Source organism: Loxodonta africana, chromosome 27 (genome assembly GCF_030014295.1).
Source record: "Loxodonta africana isolate mLoxAfr1 chromosome 27, mLoxAfr1.hap2, whole genome shotgun sequence".
NCBI classification, from domain to species: domain Eukaryota; kingdom Metazoa; phylum Chordata; class Mammalia; order Proboscidea; family Elephantidae; genus Loxodonta; species Loxodonta africana.
Genome location: NC_087368.1, coordinates 37598465 through 37616842, shown reverse-complemented (window position 1 = coordinate 37616842; position 18378 = coordinate 37598465). Strand labels below are relative to the sequence as shown.

General features: G+C 43.5%; 1 protein-coding gene across 1 annotated transcript in view; it reads left to right on the top strand.

Moving 5' to 3' along the window:
* SCN11A (sodium voltage-gated channel alpha subunit 11) overlaps positions 1–18378 on the top strand; it is a 93039-nt gene that overhangs the window by 52604 nt on the left and 22057 nt on the right. The window contains exons 15-19 of the mRNA XM_010595497.3: positions 162–593; positions 8004–8114; positions 8846–8960; positions 11242–11396; positions 14332–14505. Of these exons, the coding sequence (XP_010593799.2) occupies positions 162–593; positions 8004–8114; positions 8846–8960; positions 11242–11396; positions 14332–14505 (987 nt within the window). The remainder of the gene's footprint in view (positions 1–161; positions 594–8003; positions 8115–8845; positions 8961–11241; positions 11397–14331; positions 14506–18378) is intronic.

Sequence of the window (18378 nt, the reverse complement as noted above, 5' to 3'; positions counted from 1 at the left end):
TAGATGAACTTTCACGGTAGACAGAGGACACAGAGCTGTCGTTTGGCTCTGTTTTGGGTCTTGGGAGAAAGTTGTCCTAGAAATCTACAGTATCCTTTCCTTTGCTAACTTTTCCATTCTCCTTGCCGCCCCCCACCCCCCACCGTCCCCACCCTTTTCAGGTGCTCAACCTCTTCATTGCCCTTCTGCTCAATTCCTTCAGCAACGAGGAGAGAGACGGAAACTCGGAAGAAGGGGCCAAAAAAACCAAAGTCCAGCTGGCCCTCTCTCGGTTCCACCAGGCTTTTTGTTTTGTGATGCATACTGTTAGACATTTCTTTTGCCACTGGTGCAGGAGGCCAAACTTACCAAGGCAAAAAGAGCTTATAGGAAGCCCTGCTTCCAGGAGCAAAGACATCATTCCCCTGGTCGTAGAGACAAAAATAGGCCCAGAGACCGGGGAGGAGTTTGGTGCACTGACCTCTCCACGAAAGGCCATTGATGATGGATATGAACGGACTCGGCTGGCCCCACTTGCAGAGGAAGAATATGACATCGAATCTCCTGATGAAGATAATGTACACCCTGACACACAACCTGAGACCGCGAAACAGGTAGGGAGGCTCACGTATAGACTTCGAGGTCATACGGAACTGGAGTTACCTTGGGACAGACTGCCTGCCCTGCTCGCAGCACTGTGCTGGGCTAAGAGGGGTATAAGACGTGGTAGCTGCCCGCAATGCCGTCGACATTTGTTTGCCAACCTCACCCTTACGAAATTATCTCTAGGAGGGAGGGCATGGTCAGCAAACAAAGTAGAAGGTGCACAATATTTGCATAAAGTGGTTATCATGGCCCCGCACACATGGTACAGAGAGGAGGTGTCTGAGGAGCTCAGAGGGGGGCAGGATGAGAGTGGGCTGGGGCCACAGGGGAAACATGTCCCCTTGGCTAAGCCTGAAAGAGGTATAGTCTTGATGAAGCGTAGTGTTTGGATTGGCTGAAAGGTGAGGGAGTGCGGCGAGTGAAGGGAACCCAGTTGCCTCCCAGTCAACTCCAATTCATGGTGACCCCAAGTGTGTCAGAGTAGAACTGTGCTCCATAGAGTTTTCAATGGCTGATTTTTTTGGAAGTAGATCATCAGGCACTTTCTTCTGCTATGCGAATAGGTGGATTCAAACAGCCAACCTTATAGATTGTAACCAAGCACAAACTGTTTGCACCACCCAGAAGTGAAGGGGATAGCATGCAAAAGGAGACAGTAGTGTGAGCAAACTGTCTCTTCAGGGACCAGTGGTGTGCTCTTGGGTGAGGGGCAGTGGAAGATGAGGGCTGCCAGGGAATGGGGAGGTGATGGACACCCTAAATAAATGACTGGGGACTGGGGACTTGGTTCTGAATGCACCAGGAGCTATTCACGTATGCTCAGCAGAGCAGTGCGGCGATTAGAAACATTTATTTACCTGCCAAAGAGGGTTGTCTCTTTTTTAATAGTAAGTTTTTGTTTTGATATAGTTTGAAAAGTACAGAAAAGCACAAGAAACTCCCCTAAACCCTTTACCCTGATTCAGCGATTGGTAGCATCCTCTGTTGCTCCGTGTCTCTCTGTATCTGTCTGCTAATTCCTATGATTAGATTCAGGTCATGCATTTGGCAGGAACACCAAGAAGTCAAGTGATGCCTTCCCAGGGCATCTTTTAAGCAGATGCAGGACCCTAATTTGTTCCACTCCTGGAGATGTCAACTTTGATCCCTTGGTTAAGGTGGTGTCCCCAGGTTTCTTCACCATAAAGTTACCATTTTCCCTTTTGTAATTAATGAGTATCTTGAAAAAAATTTTTTATGTGTGGGGAGATGTTGTTTCTCGTCAAACTTTCACCCACAGTTTTAACATCTATTGACAATTTTTGCCTAAAATAATTAATACCACGGCAGTTGTCAAAGGTGGTTTTCTAAATCCCATCACTTCATCCACATTTATTAGTTGGAATCCTGCGGTAAAGTAGAGTTTATGTACGCTGGAATGTACACATTTTAAGTGTATTATCTGACGAGTTTTGACACGTAACCTGCATCCCTACAGAGATATAAAAGATTTCCGTCACCTCTTCCCAGACTGCTCCAGGGGGCTACCCCTTTTTTAATTTTTTGCCATAGATTCCTTTTTCGTTTTTGAAAGACTTCATATGAATGGGATACTATATACTATTTCATAGCTGGCCTTTGTTGCTCCCCCAATGTCTGTGAGATTAACCCATGTTACTGACTTGTTCTGTTTATTGCTGAGTAATAACCCTTTATCTGACTGTACCACAGTTTGTTTACCCGTTCTCCTGTCGAGTGACTGTTCCCAGTATTTGGTTATTATGAATAAATTTGCCATGAACATTCTCTGTACAAGGGTTTTTTGGGAGACATATGTTTTCACTTCTCTTGGGTAAATAGCTAGGAGTAGAGTACCTGGGCTCTACAGTAGGTGTGTGTTTAACTTTGTAAAAACAAACAAACTAACAAAACTAACAGTTTTGCGAAGTTGTTGAACCATTTTACGCTCATGTTCGCAATATATTGGTGTTCTCATTGCACCACATTTTACCAGTGATTTTTTTTTTTGAGGGGGGGTAGATTTCGGCGTTTCCAGAGAGTGTTTAGTGGTATCTTGTAGTTTTAATGTACGTGCCGTTAATCACTAATGATGTTCAACTCTTTTCATGTGCTTGTTGGACATTCATACAGCTTCCTTTGTGAAGTGCCAATTCAAGCTTTTTTGCCTATTTTTTTTTAAAGTTGAATTATCTTCTTTATTATTGAGTTGTTCTTTGGATACAAGTCCTTTGTTAGATATATGTACTGAAAATATTTTCTTTCAAACTGTGGCTTGACTATTCATTTTTTTTTAAAGCTGTCTTTTTGGTTTTGATGAACGGAAGTTTTTAATTTTCATGAAATATAATTTATGAACATTTTCTTTTATGGTTTTTGCTTCCCATGGCCTAAGAACTCTGCCTACCCTCAGGTGGCAAAGCTGTCACTCTGTCATCCTTTCTAGAAGTTTCATAGTTTTAGCTCTTATACTTAGGGGTATGATCTACCTCACATTAACTTTTGTGTATGATGTGAAGTAGGGATACGGCTCTTTTTTTTTTTTAATTGTGTTAAGTATATAAATAACAACATTTGCAGTTAAGGTTCATTTTTAAACTCAACTTTATTGCTGTATAATTTATATGCAATAAAATGTATCAATTTTAAGAGTACAGCTCAGTTTGAGGAATGAATGCACCCACATACTCACCACCACAAGCTGGAGAGACAGAAACTTCTCTTCCGCACCTTTCTAGCCAATGGCCTTCCCCAGCCACAGCCATGAGCAGCCCTGCTTCTGCTTTCCTTTGCTACAGATCAGATAGGCCTTTTCTAGAGCTTCATGTAAGTGAAATTTTACATTGTGTATTATTTTGTAACAAGCTTCTTTTGCTCAGCATAATTATTTTGAGGTTTATAAGTGTTTTTGCATATATGAATGTCTTAGTTTTCTAGTACCGTTATCAAAGAAATACCACAAATGGATGGCTTTAACAAAGAGAAATTTATTCTCTCACAATCTAGTAGGTTACAAGTCCAAATTCAGGGCGTCAGCTCCAGGGGAAGGCTTTCTCTCTCTGTGGGCTCTGGAGGAAGGTCCTTGCCTCAATCTTCCCCTGGTCGAGGAGCATCTCAGGCGCAGGGACCCCGAGTCCAAAGGGCGTGCACTGCCCCCAGTGCTGCTTTCTTGGTGGTATGAGATCCCCAACTCTCTGCTTGCTTCCCTTTCCTTTTATCTCTTGAGAAATAAAAGGTGGTACAGGCCTCACCCCAGGGAAACTTCCTTTACTGTGAATCAGGGAGGTGACCTGAGTAAGGGTGGTGTTAACAATCCCACCCTAATAATCCTTTCAACATAAAATCACAATCACAAAATGGAGGACAGCCACACATGGCCGAACCAAGTTGATACACACATTTTTAGGGGGACGTAATTCAGTCCATGACCGTGAACATTCACATATAAATACACATTTGTACGAACACATGTTTCTGTTTCTCTTGGGTAAATACCTAGGAGTTTGATTGTTGGATTGTTCCGCAACTCTATGTTTAGCTTGATGTGAAATTGCCAAACCGTCTTCCAGAGTGGATGTAACATGTTGTATTCCCTCGGGCAATGTATGAAAGCTGCATTTGCTCCACACCCTTGACGACCTTTAGTTGTTTCTGCCTTTTTAATTTTAACCACGCGAGTGGGTGTGGAGTGGCATCTCATCGTGGCTGTAGTTTTCGTTTCTCTGATCAGTAAAGATGGCACACATTTTTTTCATGTGCCTCTTGGCCGTTCACATACCTTCACTGGTGAATGTCTGTTGTCCATTTTTATTGAGGGATTTGTCTTCTTATTATTGAGTTGTAAGCATTCATTACATATTCTGAATACAAGGCCTTTGTCTGATATGTGTGTTGTACATGTTTTCTACTAGTCTGTAGCTTGCCTTTTTATTTTCTTGGTGGTGTCTCTCAATGCACAATAGTTTTTTATTTCAATGAAGCATAATTTATCAAAATCCCTCCTACGTTTCATGGTTTTATTTCCCTCCTAAGAAACCTTTGTATACCCCAAGACAGAAAAGATTTTCCCATATGTTTTGTTTTAGAATTTCATAGGTTTAACTCTCAGGTTCGAATACATAATTCCTTTCATTTTAATTTCTGTATGTGCTGTGAGTTCCCCGGTAGATACACCCAGTGACTCCAGCACCACGTATTGAAAGGTCTGTTCTTCTCCCAGTGGATCAATTGGTATCTTTGTCAAAAATCAATCAGCCGTCTATATTCAGGTCTGGTTCTGGACTCTCTTCTGTTTCATGGATCTATCTTTATCAGGCTGTTTTGGCTGTTGTGGGACCTTTGCATTTGCCTATGCATTTTAAAATCAGTTTATCAAATTTTCACAAAAAAGGTGGTATGATCCCACTTACGTGAAATATCTAGAATAGGCAAATACCTAGAGACCAAAGTTAATTAGTGGTTATCAGGGATGGAAAGGAGGAGAAAGAGTCAGTGCTTAGGGGACACTGAGCTTAGAGGTGATGGAAAAATCTGGAAACAGATAGTGGTGACGGCTGTACAACGTGATAGATGTAATTAATGTCACCGAATGGTACATGTAAGAAATGTTGAAATAGCCAACAGTTTCATTATATATATACTCGACACGATTAAAAAGAAGGCTGCTAGGGTCTTGGTTGGGGTCTCATTGAACGCATGGTCACTTAATAAACAACGGGCAACTTAATGATGTTGTCTTCTGATTCTTGAGAGGCGTCTCTCTCCACTTACGTGGATCTCCTTTAATTTACCTTAGGTAACGCTTTGTAGTTTTCAGTGTACAAGTCTTGACATATTTGGATAAATCTATCCCTAAATAGTTAATGTTTTTATGCTATTGTGTCACTTTTAATTGTCAATTTCCAGATTTTATTATTAGTATATAAAAATGCGGTTAACATTTCTATATTAACCTTATATCCTGCAACTTTGGTAAACTGACATTAATTCTAACAGCTTTTTTTTTTTTTTTTGAGATTCCTTAGGATTTTCTGTGTATACAGTTATTCCATCTGTGACTAAAGAAAGTTCTTTCTTTTCGACCTGAATTATTTTTCCCCTGCCTTGTTAGACTGGTTAGGGCCTACGGTATCACACTGAATAGAGTGGTGAGAGTGGGTGTCTTGCCTTGATCCTGATCGTAGGTAGAAATCGTGAAGTCTTCCACCATTAAGTAGGATCTTAGCTGAGGAAGTTTTTTGAGTTTTTTTTTTTTTTTTTTTAATTTTGAATGTATATTGAATTTTCCGAAATAAATTCTCTGCATCTGTTAGACAATCCTGTGGGTTTTTGTTTATTCTGAGTGCTAAATCACCTTTGCTTTCCTTGGATTAGCGTGCTGGCTATGGCATATTCTCCTTTTACACATACCTGGCTGCTTGAGTGTCCTGTTTGGGGAAGTGTCTGTTCATGTCCGTCTTAGTCCTCTGGTGCCGCTATAACAGAAATGCCACAGTGGATGGCCTTTATCCTCTCACAGTTGAGGCAGCTAAAAGTCCCAGTTCAGGGTGCCAGCCCTAGGGGAAGGCTTTCTGTCTCTGTTGGCTCTGGGGAAAGGTCCTTGTCTCCTTTCAGCATCTGTGGGCCTGGTGTTCCTTAGAGATCTCCGTGTGTCTTCACTTAACAGGTTACAAGTCAGGATCAGAAACGACTCAGGATACAGTTCTTTGGTCAGGACGGCTTCTCAGCCATGTCTGCAGACGGGAGTCCCTCTCTCTCTCTCTCTGTATTTCTGTCTCACTCAGCTCTCAGCCATCGGCCCTTTGGCCCCTCAGGCCAGCCAGCCCTCTGCTCAGGCAGGTGTTAACAAAGCTCTTTTGCTCTGCCAACAAGTGCCTGGAGGCACCCCACTCAGCCAGCAAGCCTCCTGCCTGAAGGTGCTCAGGTCCCTTGCTCTGTGGGTTGGCACACCCACTGTGCCGACCCTGGCTAGTCTCCTGGTACTGCTGCTGCTAGTTCTCTGTTGCAGCTTCCCCCCATCTTACACTGTCTTCAGTGTTACAGCTCTCTGTCTCCTGGGTCTAGGAGGTTCTCGGTACAGGGACCCGGGGTTCAAAGGATGCCCTTCACTCCTGGCTCTTCTTTTTTGGTGGTGGTGAGGTCCCTTCCTCTCTGCTCACTTCTCTCTCCTTTTATTTCTTGTAGACAAAAGGTGTGATCCAAGCAAGGATGTGACTTGAGTAAGGCCAGTGCTGTGACCTTACTAAAGGGTGTGACTCAGGGTATACCTGCACTAATCCTGCCTCGTTACATAGGGAGGTTTAGGATTTACTTTATTTTTATGTTCTGTTTTGGGTCCATAGAGATGTTTACCTGCTTGTGTATGTGTGTGTGTGTGCCATTGTCTTCTTGTGTGTGTGTGTCATTGTCTACTTGTGTGTTTGTGAGCCATCGTCTACTTGTGTATGTGTGCTGTTGTCTTCTTGGATGTTTGTGTGTGTGCCATTGTCTACTTGTGTGTGTGTGTAACTCTATATATTCAAAGTAGAGAAGTGTTCTGAAATCATAGCCTTATAAGTCAAATTCACAGAAACTCTCACAAAGACTGTAGGATGAACCCTCACTTAAGTTGAGACTTAGCACATCCTTCCTGGGTATTCTCAGAGGCCATAAGACCGAATTTCTTTTACATTTTGAATGTAGCAATATATTTTCATATTTTCTTTTATGTCTTGGAGCCTGGTGGTACAGTGGTTAAGAGCTTGGCTGCTAACCAAAAGATTGGCAGTTCAAATTCACCAGCCTCCTTGGATACTCTGTGGGACAATTCTACTCTATCCCACAGGGTTGCTATGAGTCAGAATCGACGCGACGGCAACGGGTTTTTGTTTTATGCCTTTTGGTCTCTCATTTTGCTAAGGAAACCCTTCTGTACTTCAAAGGGTAAAAAATTATTTTCCAAAATTTTTTCTAACACTTCCTCATTTATTTTTATAATATCAAAATATCAAATGATAATGGATTTTATTTTTATTCTATTCTGGCACAGTATTATTTGGAGGGGATAGCTAATTTTATCATTTATTAAATAATTTATTATTTAGCAATTGAAAGGGCACATTTTGAAAATATATCAGATACCCATATGTTTCATGTCTTTTTATCTTCCTCTGATTTATTTGTAAATTTTACACCAGAACCATGCTGTTTTGGTTATATGACTTTTCAGTAAGTTTCAGTATCTGTTTCCTGTAGTAGTTTTCCCAGAATGATGTCACAGTAAGTTTTTACAAGAGCAGTTCTAAGAAGTAAAAAGAAAATGGGTTATAACGTCACAGATTACTCTCATGACAAACAAAACTCCAAATAGAATTTAGGCTTTTTCATCACAGGTGAGATGCCCAGGAAGAATATTAACTTTGTTTTGGGCTTCTCTGTGTCAGGCCTATGAACTCCATCAGAAAACCCTGAAGTCTTCCAGCCCAGAAGTTCAAAGCGTGGAAATTGACGTGTTCCCTGAAGATGAGCAGGCGACAGTACACAATCCCCGAAAGGTAACCCCCCAGGGTGTTGTCTGAAGGAACACGTGGTTGATCCACGGGCCTTCTCCGGGATAGCCATTACGGAGAAATGCCGGGATTGATGTGAAGAAAACTGCTGCAAGTGGGTCTTCAGCCAAGGTCTGGGCCAGGGTTCCTCCGCCTCGGTCCCGTGACATTTTGGGCAAGGTAGTTCCTTGTTGCAGTGGCTGCCACGTGTGATGTGAAGGCTGTTCAGCAGCATCTGTGGCTTATCAACTAAATGCGAATAGAGCTCCCCTGCTGTGATGATGAAAAACGTCTCCAGATGGTGCCAAAGTGCACTCGGGTGGCGGGAGCAAAATCCACCCTGGTTGAGAACTGCTGGTCTAGACAGATCATGCCACGAGTTGGGATAGCTGAAAATTGCAATCCCAGGAAAGTGGCCTTTTCCACATGACCTGGCTTCTCTACGGGGGTTAGGCAGCCTATCAGGGGTGTGGCTTGTAGGGAAGAAAAGGTGAAGTTATCGTGTCTTCATTTGCCTTTCCTCCGTCAAGGAAGAACAGTTAGAGAATTCTTTGCTGAAGTCAGAGCACTTAGCGAAGGACCCAACAGGGCACTCTTCCCAACACCTCTTGCGCCTAGAAGCCTATGTCTGGCTAGTTGTGTCTCTAACAAGCCCAATGATAAAGAATTAGGTACTACCAAGGTGAGAGAGGGTCTTGGTAAATGACTCTGTCCCTTTCCTCTGTTCTGATGTGCAGAAGTCTGATGCTACCAGTGTGCTATCCTACTGTAGCACCATTGATCCAGTAGATCCCTTTAGGTGGCTACCTGAAATGGTTCCCAAAAAGCAACCAGAGAGATGTTTGCCCAAAGGTAAGTGGCAGGATTTCTGTTCTTCACTGAAGCCCTGTAGCTTTGGGAGATGTCTTCTTTCTACTTCTACTGGGGAGAAAAGCAAAGATAGGTCGCTCACAGACTCTTGGGGACCAGTATCAGTTCCAGGAAGAGGCAACTTCAGGAAATTCTTGCTTCAGGTGGGCTCAACCTACATAGTTCACCAACCAGGACAGACACGCTAGAAAACTTTTCTAGGAGTCCCTCTGGGCCAACATGTCTGCCGCTTTGTATAGTCCCAATACATCCTCTGCCAGTATGTAGTTGAGGTTATGTACCAAGAGAACGCCATAGCCCAGGGTTGATGGGAGCCCTTGCTGAGCCTTCAGCTTGTCCCTTAAGATTCTTCTCTGGGAGGCAGGAGAGCACTGCAGTTAAGAATGTTGACTCTGGAGCTATCGACTCTGGAGCTACTGTCTACGCTCCCATTCTGACCTCTCCACTAGCTGTGTGACTTGCTCAAGTTACTTACCCTCTCTGTGCCTTATTTATAAATGGTGATAATAATAGTACCTGCTGCAAAGCACTGTTGTGAGTATTAAATGAGAATATAAATTGCTTTGAAGAGTGTCTGGCACAAAATTAGCAATCAATAAATGCAGCCTTTCCTGACTCTCTAAGTGGATGTAATGGCCCCTTCCCAGCTGTATTCATTATTTCCTGTATTCATTGTAGGGAATTTATTTGTGTCTGTCTCCTCCTCCCGCCCCCATGAGGCTCTTAAAAACAAAGTTAGTGGCTTATCCAGAATTGTATATCTAGTGTGAGCGCCTGGGTGCACAGATGTTAAATGCTCAACTTCTAGTCAAAGCTGTCGAACCCACCTGGAGACATCTTGGAAGATAGACCTGGCACTCTGCTTCTGAAAGGCCACAGCCTTGAAAACCCTATGGACCAGTTCTACTCTGCACACATGGGGTCACCATGAGTCAGAGTCAACTTGATGGCAACTAACAACGACATTTTTAGTGTGAGAATAGGACCTGGCCCAGATTATGGGCTCAACAAATGTTGACAAAGAAATAAATAAATGACTTAACAAATGAGTGAATGAATCTAAAAATTTTAAATTTCTCCATAAGTTTCGGGCTAAACTGGGCCCAGAAAGAACACCAGGAATGGGTTTCAAACTCATATTTTTGGTTGTTTGAAAACCCCATAGCTGCCCACAGGGAACAGAGGCCAGACTAGGGATTTCCAATAGACATGAGCTGGAATCAACTTGACCACAATGGACTTGGGTTTTTGGTTTTATGGTTCTCCTGACTTATATCTGGCCTGGTCCTTGAGGTATGCATAGGATGTCAATAGTGGAGATGGCAAAGAAAGGTGAGCTTTCTAGGAGAAGGGAGGAGTGGGATAAAAGACAGAAAAACAGTGTTTTAGGAAGAATAACCTACTGATGTTTTGAAAGATGGAGGGAGGAAAGGGTCAGAGTGAGAAGACCTCGCTACAGCTTAGGAAGAAGATGAGGAGGAACGGAGTGGAATGTTGTGACCACCATGAAGTAAGGGTCAGCAGGATTTGGGACAGGGGAGGGGGAGACAAGGTGGAAAGGTGATGCGATTCATGCTGAAGACTTGTGTGTTGAGAACAGATGCTCCGCTGTTTGTAAACAAGGCACCAATTGATCAAATTCTTCCATGTACAGCTTGGGTGGTTCACAAAGCCTGTACCTATCCTAGCTCATTCCCTGGAGTTCTTTGGATACTGTCTGTTTACTGTAGCCCCCTCTCCCCGCCCCCAAAAATTGTGACATAATAAGCAGCCACAAAACCTCAGTGGCATGCAATAATAAATGTTTATCGCTCATGTCTCTGTATGACTCAGCTGATCTAGGCTGGTATCTCTGTTGATTCATTCACACATGTGGTGTTGACTGGGGACCAGTTGGTCTAGCCTGGGCTCAACTGAGCAGCTTGGCTCTGCTCCACATCTCTATCATTCTCCTCCTGGAGCCTATGGGCTAGCCCAGGTTTGCCCTTCTCATGGAGAGAGTGCAAGAGAGCAAGGAGAAACGTGCACGGTCTCGAGGCCTAGGCTCAGAGCTGGCACACTGTGACTTCCAATCCACTCTGTCGACCAAGTCAATGGCTGAGCCCAGATTCAAGTGTTCGGAAAAGAGACACAACTTCTTTAGTGGGAGGGACTGCAAAGTCACATGGCGAGGGGCATGTGTACAGGGAGGGGTGAAGAACTGGGGCTATTAATGGGATTTACCACAGAGACTAACGGTTGTGCCACCGCTGATTCCTCCCAGGCCTGGGTCACTGCTTTCCACGCTGCGGCATGGACAAGGGAAGGCCCCTCTGGGTCACGTGGTGGAAGCTGCGGAAGACCTGCTACCAAATAGTGAAGCACAGCTGGTTTGAGAGCTTTGTTATCTTTGTGATTCTGCTGAGCAGTGGGATGCTGGTAAATGACTGTGGTCTCATGGGGACATTGGGAATCAAGGCAACTGAGGGAGCTGTGTTTGGGCCTGTGGACGTGGGGAGAGCAGGCAGAAGTAGAATCTTTGCTGCTGGTTCCCCTTGGGGTCAGGGTTTTTCACAATGTCTTCTAGAGTCATGCTCCCCCTGGGGCATCTCTAAGCTGAAGACACTTTCCCTGTGAGGAAGAGCTCCTGGAGTCTGGCCCTTGGGCCCAGGCCTGTCCACCTACCCCTCACTCTTGGAGGATTGCTAGCTATTTTCACTGAATCCTACATGTTTCCTCCTCTAGATCAGAAGTACACCTTCCCTCCCTTTTCCTGAAGGCCATAGTGCTGCTTCCTAAAATGTAAAATGCTAAGGGACAGGGCTCCATGGATGAGATTAGGATATACTAAGTTGCCTTGGCAGTTGCCATCACTCATGTTTCCTTGAGAAAAGGAACAAGGAGATACCATTTTCTGGGCATGACAGAGCCTTCCAGATAGAGGTGAAATCAGAAACCCCAGTGGGGCTGGGAAGTAACTCGGAATGTATCAGTTTCCGTAGGCACACTTTCTGCTCTCTCTCCTCACCTTTGGTCCTTCTCTATACAACTCCCCCCCTCCACCTTCTTCCATGGGGGACAGTGTCTTCTCTCTTGTCACCTACACATCTCTTTCTCTCCCCCTCCCCTTCTATCTTGGTCTCTCCTTAAAATGACCATAATATAGAACTAAACCGTCTAACTCTTTGTCGTATTAAGTGAATGGCGTTCTGGGTTCTCCCTTATTGATTTAGAGTGACAGAGCACTTCACGGTAAGTCACTAGCAAATGGAAGGGACAAGGAAATGCTTTGCTCCCACACACCCTGTCTTTTCTGGTGGTGCTTCACACCTGTGTGACCTGTAGCTGGAAGAAGAGGAGCACATGCTGGGGCCCACCTGGGCCTGTGGTCCCCCTCTGTCCTCACTGATCCGTTTACTGGAGCACAAATTATTCCTCAAACAAAACTAGCCCAAGGAGCTCCCTCAGTTAATTTTTATTGCTAACCCTTAGTCTAGGGTGCTGTCTACTCTTATTCAAGTGGTAGAGTTTCTCTCATTTATTTCACAAATGGTAATTGGTGTCTACCAAGCCTCGTGCTAGCCAGTAGAAAACAGCAATGTTGTTAACGGGTCCAGGCACATGCTCCGTGGTGCCATGGAATGGAAACTTACTATCAGAGACTTAACAGAGGGCACACAATCCCCACGTTCTCATCTTCAGAGAGCCAAGTGTAGGCTGAGCAGAGTGGGACTGAAAACAATGCAGAGGACTCCAGAAGGACCCAGTCCCTGTGTCACTATACTATTTACAGAGAAATGGGGACATGAGACATTGAGTGCCCTTGGCACTGTCTGATGCTGTATGAATGAGCAGCGTCAACATCATTGGGAAGCTTGTCAGAAATGCAGTCTTGGGTCCATTCCAGATTTACTGAGTTAGAATCTGCATTGTAACAAGCTCCCGAGGTGACTTGGAGCTCATTAGGGTTTGGGAAGCCTTGGTCTAAGGAACTACATAATAACAGGAGCTTCTTGGAATAGGAAACAGCCTAGTTATAACGTAGGGGCCTCCAAAGCTCAATTGCTGGTATCAGCCTGTTCTTCCATTGAGTTCAGATCTGCTGAGCCAGCTTGTTGCTCAGTTTCCAAAATGAGGGAGGAAATGAGCCTCCAACGCCATTCAGATTTGTCTCTTCCCAAAAGGCAAACAGACAAGCCCTTGACCTCCAGGAGCTTGGAGTCTAGTAGGGAAGACAGATAAAGTCCAGGCAATTATAGACCAGGGTCATAAATGATACACTCAGAGGAGCAGAGGGTGACATGGGAGCAGGTAGGATGGGGACCTAACCCAGTGTTGGTGGAGCAAGGACAGTTTCAAAGAGACAATGTCAGCTAAGCTGAGATCTAAAGGCTGACAAGGAGGTGGCAGAGGAAACGCCCACTTTGAAATTGGAAGAGAGACTGTTGAACTCTTTTGCATTCTTTTTTACCAGGGCCTGTGGGGGCTGTGGGATTCCCTTCGTTCCCTACAGCAGGATCAATTTCCTTCCTACAAGTCAGTGCCTTCAGTGTTGGCTCGAATGTCTGAGGCAGGCTGGCAGGGCCCCTTATATCCTTTCTTTCATCCTCAGTGACTCTTTAAAGGCCAGAACAGTTTATACCGTAGTTATATAGACCCTGCAGAGTTGCACAAACATTTTGGGAGGGGAAAATGTTTGGAAGTAGCATGAAAAGGTTTGCTCTGAGAGCTGGGATGCCTCGTTTTTGTAATCACACTTATAAATATTTAATATTCAAAGGAACGCACACTGGAAACTCTAGCCCAGAGTTTCCAAACTCTTTTGCATGTCATGGTGTACATATAAAGTGACCATATTTGCTGGGAACATTGCTGTAAATGGATGAGGCTGCTGGTGGTGGAAGATGAGGGTCTTAGGGTTAGCAGGATCTGGAGTGTGGGCTAGAGAGGCTGGACTTGGAATTGTAGGCAACGGAGGACCACTGAATAGAGCCTGTTGGGTTAGTAGGAGGTGAAAGAGAAAGAGTATGCCCCTGGCTGGTTCTGGAAAAATCATAATGTTGGCAAGAGCTGAAAGGATTAGAGAGTCCAGGAAATGGTGTGGTGAGACTGCAGGCAGGAGCTTCTGTATCCAGAGGAGTAGTGCTGAAAACTTGGGGGGCTACAGAAGTGCAGAAATGGGCCTTTCCTTCCCCATTTTCACTCACCCAAGGAATTGATCCCATTGGAAAAGTTCAGCCTTAGCACCTTTTAAGCAAAACCTTAATTACCCAGAAAGATACTAATTGGTTCACACAAGGAAGACAAATAAAAAACAAAGTCAGGAAGAAGGTCTGTACTCAACCCAGCCCAAGTCTATGCTTTATCATTTCAGGTATTTGAAGATATTCATCTTAAGGAACAACCCAAAATTCAGGCATTACTTAATTGTACTGACAGTATTTTCACATACATTTTTATCCTGGAGATGGGTCTGAAATGGGTGGCCTTTGGATTTAGCAAGTATTTCACCAGTGCCTGGTGCTGGCTGGATTTCATCATTGTGATTGTAAGTTTGTCATCTGTGTCCCATGCGGGTGGGGGTGGGGAGTGGGGATCATAGAGGAGCTACTTTTGCTGTGTCTCATATACTCACCCCTTCAGCATATTTTCCTTGCTGTCATTGCATCTTCACAGTGCTTGTAAGTACTTGTCATTTATTCAGCAGCTGCCCAACCTTCCCTGGGTTCTACCATAATATACTGCCCTTCGTGTGCTCATTACCCAGCCCCTTCCATGAGTGGCACTCATCCACTTCACTCCATAAGCACGGCTCGTGTCTGGTATACACCTAGAATACTTTTGAGTACCCTCCATTTTCACCTCTCCTTCAACTTTCCATTGCTTTTCAAGATATCTTAGAGCAGGTCAGGAGCTCACAATTTGGACTGCTCCCCATCTTGACTGTCAAGCAACATAAGAGGATTGTTCACACACATTCTCTCGTTCGATCTGCATGACAGCATCCCAGATAAGCAGCGTTATACAGCACCTACCACCTTATAGATGAGGAAACCTGAAGCTCAGAGGATTAGCAACTCCTTTCAGGTCACAGAGTTGTTAAGTGGTGAAGTCAGGATTCACACCTTAGCCAGAATGATGCTGAGGCTAATAATAGCAGTGTGGTGGTTGTTGCTGTTGTTATTTTTCAGTTGCCATCGAGTTGATTCTGACTCATGGTGACCCCATGTGTTGCAGGGCAGAGCTGCTCCATAGGGTTTTTAAGGCTGTGCCCTTTCAGAAGCACATCTCCAGGCACGTCTTCCAAGGCACCTCTGGGTGGGCTCGATTCACCAACCTTTTGGCTGGTAGTTGAGTACTTAACCATTTGCACCACCCAAAACCAAAACCTGAACCGTCGAGTTGCCGTTGAGTTGATTCCAACTCATACTGACCCTATAGACAGAGGATTTCCAAGGAGTGGCTGGTGGATTCGAACTGCCCGTCTTTTGGTTAGCAGCCTGAACTCTTAACCAGTGTGCTACCCTGGGCTACATTTATTGATGCTTTATGTGTGCCAGGTACTCTGCTGTGTGCTTCACATGCATCATCTCTTTTAGTTATCACAGCCGTCTTGTGTGGTAGGTACTACTGTTTTTCCCATTTTCAGAGGAAGAAACTAAGTCACAAGAAGCTAAAAAGCGTGTTCAAGACTAACCAAGTAGAAGTGGTGGAGAGAGACTCAAACTTAGCAAGTCTCACTCCAGAGCCCTTGATTTTAACATCTACACCCTTTCTAAGGAGCCCTGGTGGCACAGTGGTTAAAGTGCTCAGCTTCTAACCAGATTGATGGTTCAAACCTACCAGCCGCTCAGTGGGAGAAAGATATGGCAGTCAGCTTCCGCGAAGACTTACAGTGGTGGAAGCCCTATGGGGCAGTTCTACTCTGTCCTATAGGGTCAGTATGAATTGGAATCAACTCAATGGCAGTGGGGTTTTTTTTTTCTTTTAGTACCCTTTGTACCAGAGATAATTAGTTAGACTTAGTCCCTGCTATGTAAGAAAGTAGATGCAACAGATACAAGAGCAAAAGTCTTGTCATTGGCCAACTCCGCTGAAGAACCATAATGTTATGATGGACACACAGAGGCCATGTGTGGTCTGAAAGGCATCAGTGCCATAGGAGCGCCAACAGGGATCAAAGAAAGGAACAAAAATATCCACATGTTTTTCAGTCCTATCAACCTCCAGAGTACAAGTCACTCTGTACCCATCATCTTATTAGATTACAATAAAAAACCTAAGTTAGGTGGAAGGACGATTGTTACCTCCATTCTAGGGGACTGTGGTTTACTGGAGAAAAGCCCTGGACTTAGGAGACCTAACTTGTCTGCTCTCATTCTGTCAAACCTTAAGCAAAGCATTTCCTCTCTTTTGACATTAGTTTTCACAAATGTAAAAATGAAGATGTGACTATAAATTACCCAAATACAAAATGAAAAGCATAAATACAGCAATAACCATTAAAAATACCAAAACGTTTCAAAACTACAGTCAAAAAAAAAAAGGGCACCAGGCCCAGATGGTTTTACAGACAAGTTAATCTGGATATTTTCCGAATTGTTACAAAGACTAGAAAAAGAGAAGAAGCTTGAAAACTTACTTAATAAGACAAGTATAACCTTGATTTAAAAAAAAATTAATAGAATAAGAAAAGAGAATGGTCAGCCTTTTTTATGAACAAAAATGAAAATCTTAAATAAAATGTTAGAAAATTGAATGCAACCATTTATTTAAAAATACATGAGACTAAGTTGGTTTATCCTAGGAAATCGAAGACTTCTCACCCTGAAGAGTGCAGTAGGGTGGGAAAGAAGCAAAAAAAAAAAAAAAAAAAACCACACCTGTTGTCATATGGCCAATTCCAACTCATAGTGACTCTGTAGAGTGAGAAAGGATGTGGGTGTTTTGTTTTGTTTTTTTAAATAATTTTTATTGTGCTTTAAGTGAAAGTTTACAAATCAAGTCAGTCTCTCACACAAAAACCCATATACGCCTTGCTACATACTCCCAATTACTCTCCCCCAATGAGACAGGCCGCTCTCTCCCTCCACTCTCTTTTCGTGTCCATTTCGCCAGCTTCTAACCCCCTCCACCCTCTCATCTCCCCTCCAGGCAGGAGATGCCAACATAGTCTCAAGTATCCACCTGATCCAAGAAGCTCACTCCTCACCAGCATCCCTCTCCAACCCATTGTCCAGTCCAATCCATGTCTGAAGAGTTGGCTTCGGGAATGGTTCCTGTCCTGGGCCAACATAAGTTCTGGGGGCCATGACCACAGGGGTCCTTCTAGTCTCAGTCAGACCATTAAGTCTGGTCTTATGAGAATTTGGGGGTCTGCATCCCAAGAATGTGGGTGTTTTTATGTCTGAATATCTTATGTGCACCTCCCAGTTTGGTGGGACAGGAACTGGGGGATGAGGCTCTAAGTGAAAAAGTGTACAATGACTTTCTAGGAACACTTCTTCCCCACCAGTGACAGCAGTGATTTGGGAAAACTAGAAGAACTGCTAAGATTTGCCATCCTTTTCCCTCTAGCCAGGACCTAGGTAGATGGAGTATTTGTGGAAAACCTGCTTAAATAACTCTTCCAACAAATAACAATATGACAAAATACTTATTTAAAAAGCCAGTATACTATGAAAACCATCAAAATATTTTGAATTGATAATGATTTAAAAAAATTTAATTACAAATTTTAAAATCTTGTTATACTGTCATATTAACTCACTTAATTAACCCTCTTAACTTTCAAAATATTTACTACAATGGAGCTGGAAGAGTTAGTGTGGGATATTTTTAGATAATAATGAACTCTGATGTCAGCTTGTCAGGAGTATCACAATTCACTTCCTGTCCAGGAGAGCAACTCCCCTTCCAAGTAGAGCCTCTGATGACTCCCTTTATAACCAATGACAATGGCTGAAGATCTGCAGAAAGTGGTCTTTGACTTAAGCTCAGCATGCTGTTAGATTTCTATTTCGTGTACTTATAGAGCTCTCCAAAACTCAGCCCTGTCTTTCTGGGGAAAAGTACGTTGGGAGAGAAAATTGCATTTAATTCCCCCAAAAGGAGCTATTTGAGTAAGGAGAAGTATTAACAAAGAATTTATTATTTATTGTAAATTTTTATTTTGATATCATTTCAAACTTACAGAAAATTTGCAAGAAATAGTATAAAGAACCCATTATGCTCTTTTTTGGGTATTCACCAATTGTTAACATTTTGCCCCATTTGTTTTGTCTTTTCCTCCCTCTAATTTTTTTCTAAACTAATTGAAATCAAGTTGCAGACATCGTGCCCCTTTGTCCCTGAACATTTCAGTATTTCCTAAGTCCAAGGACATTCTTTCACATAATTGCAGGAATTATCAAAGTTAGGA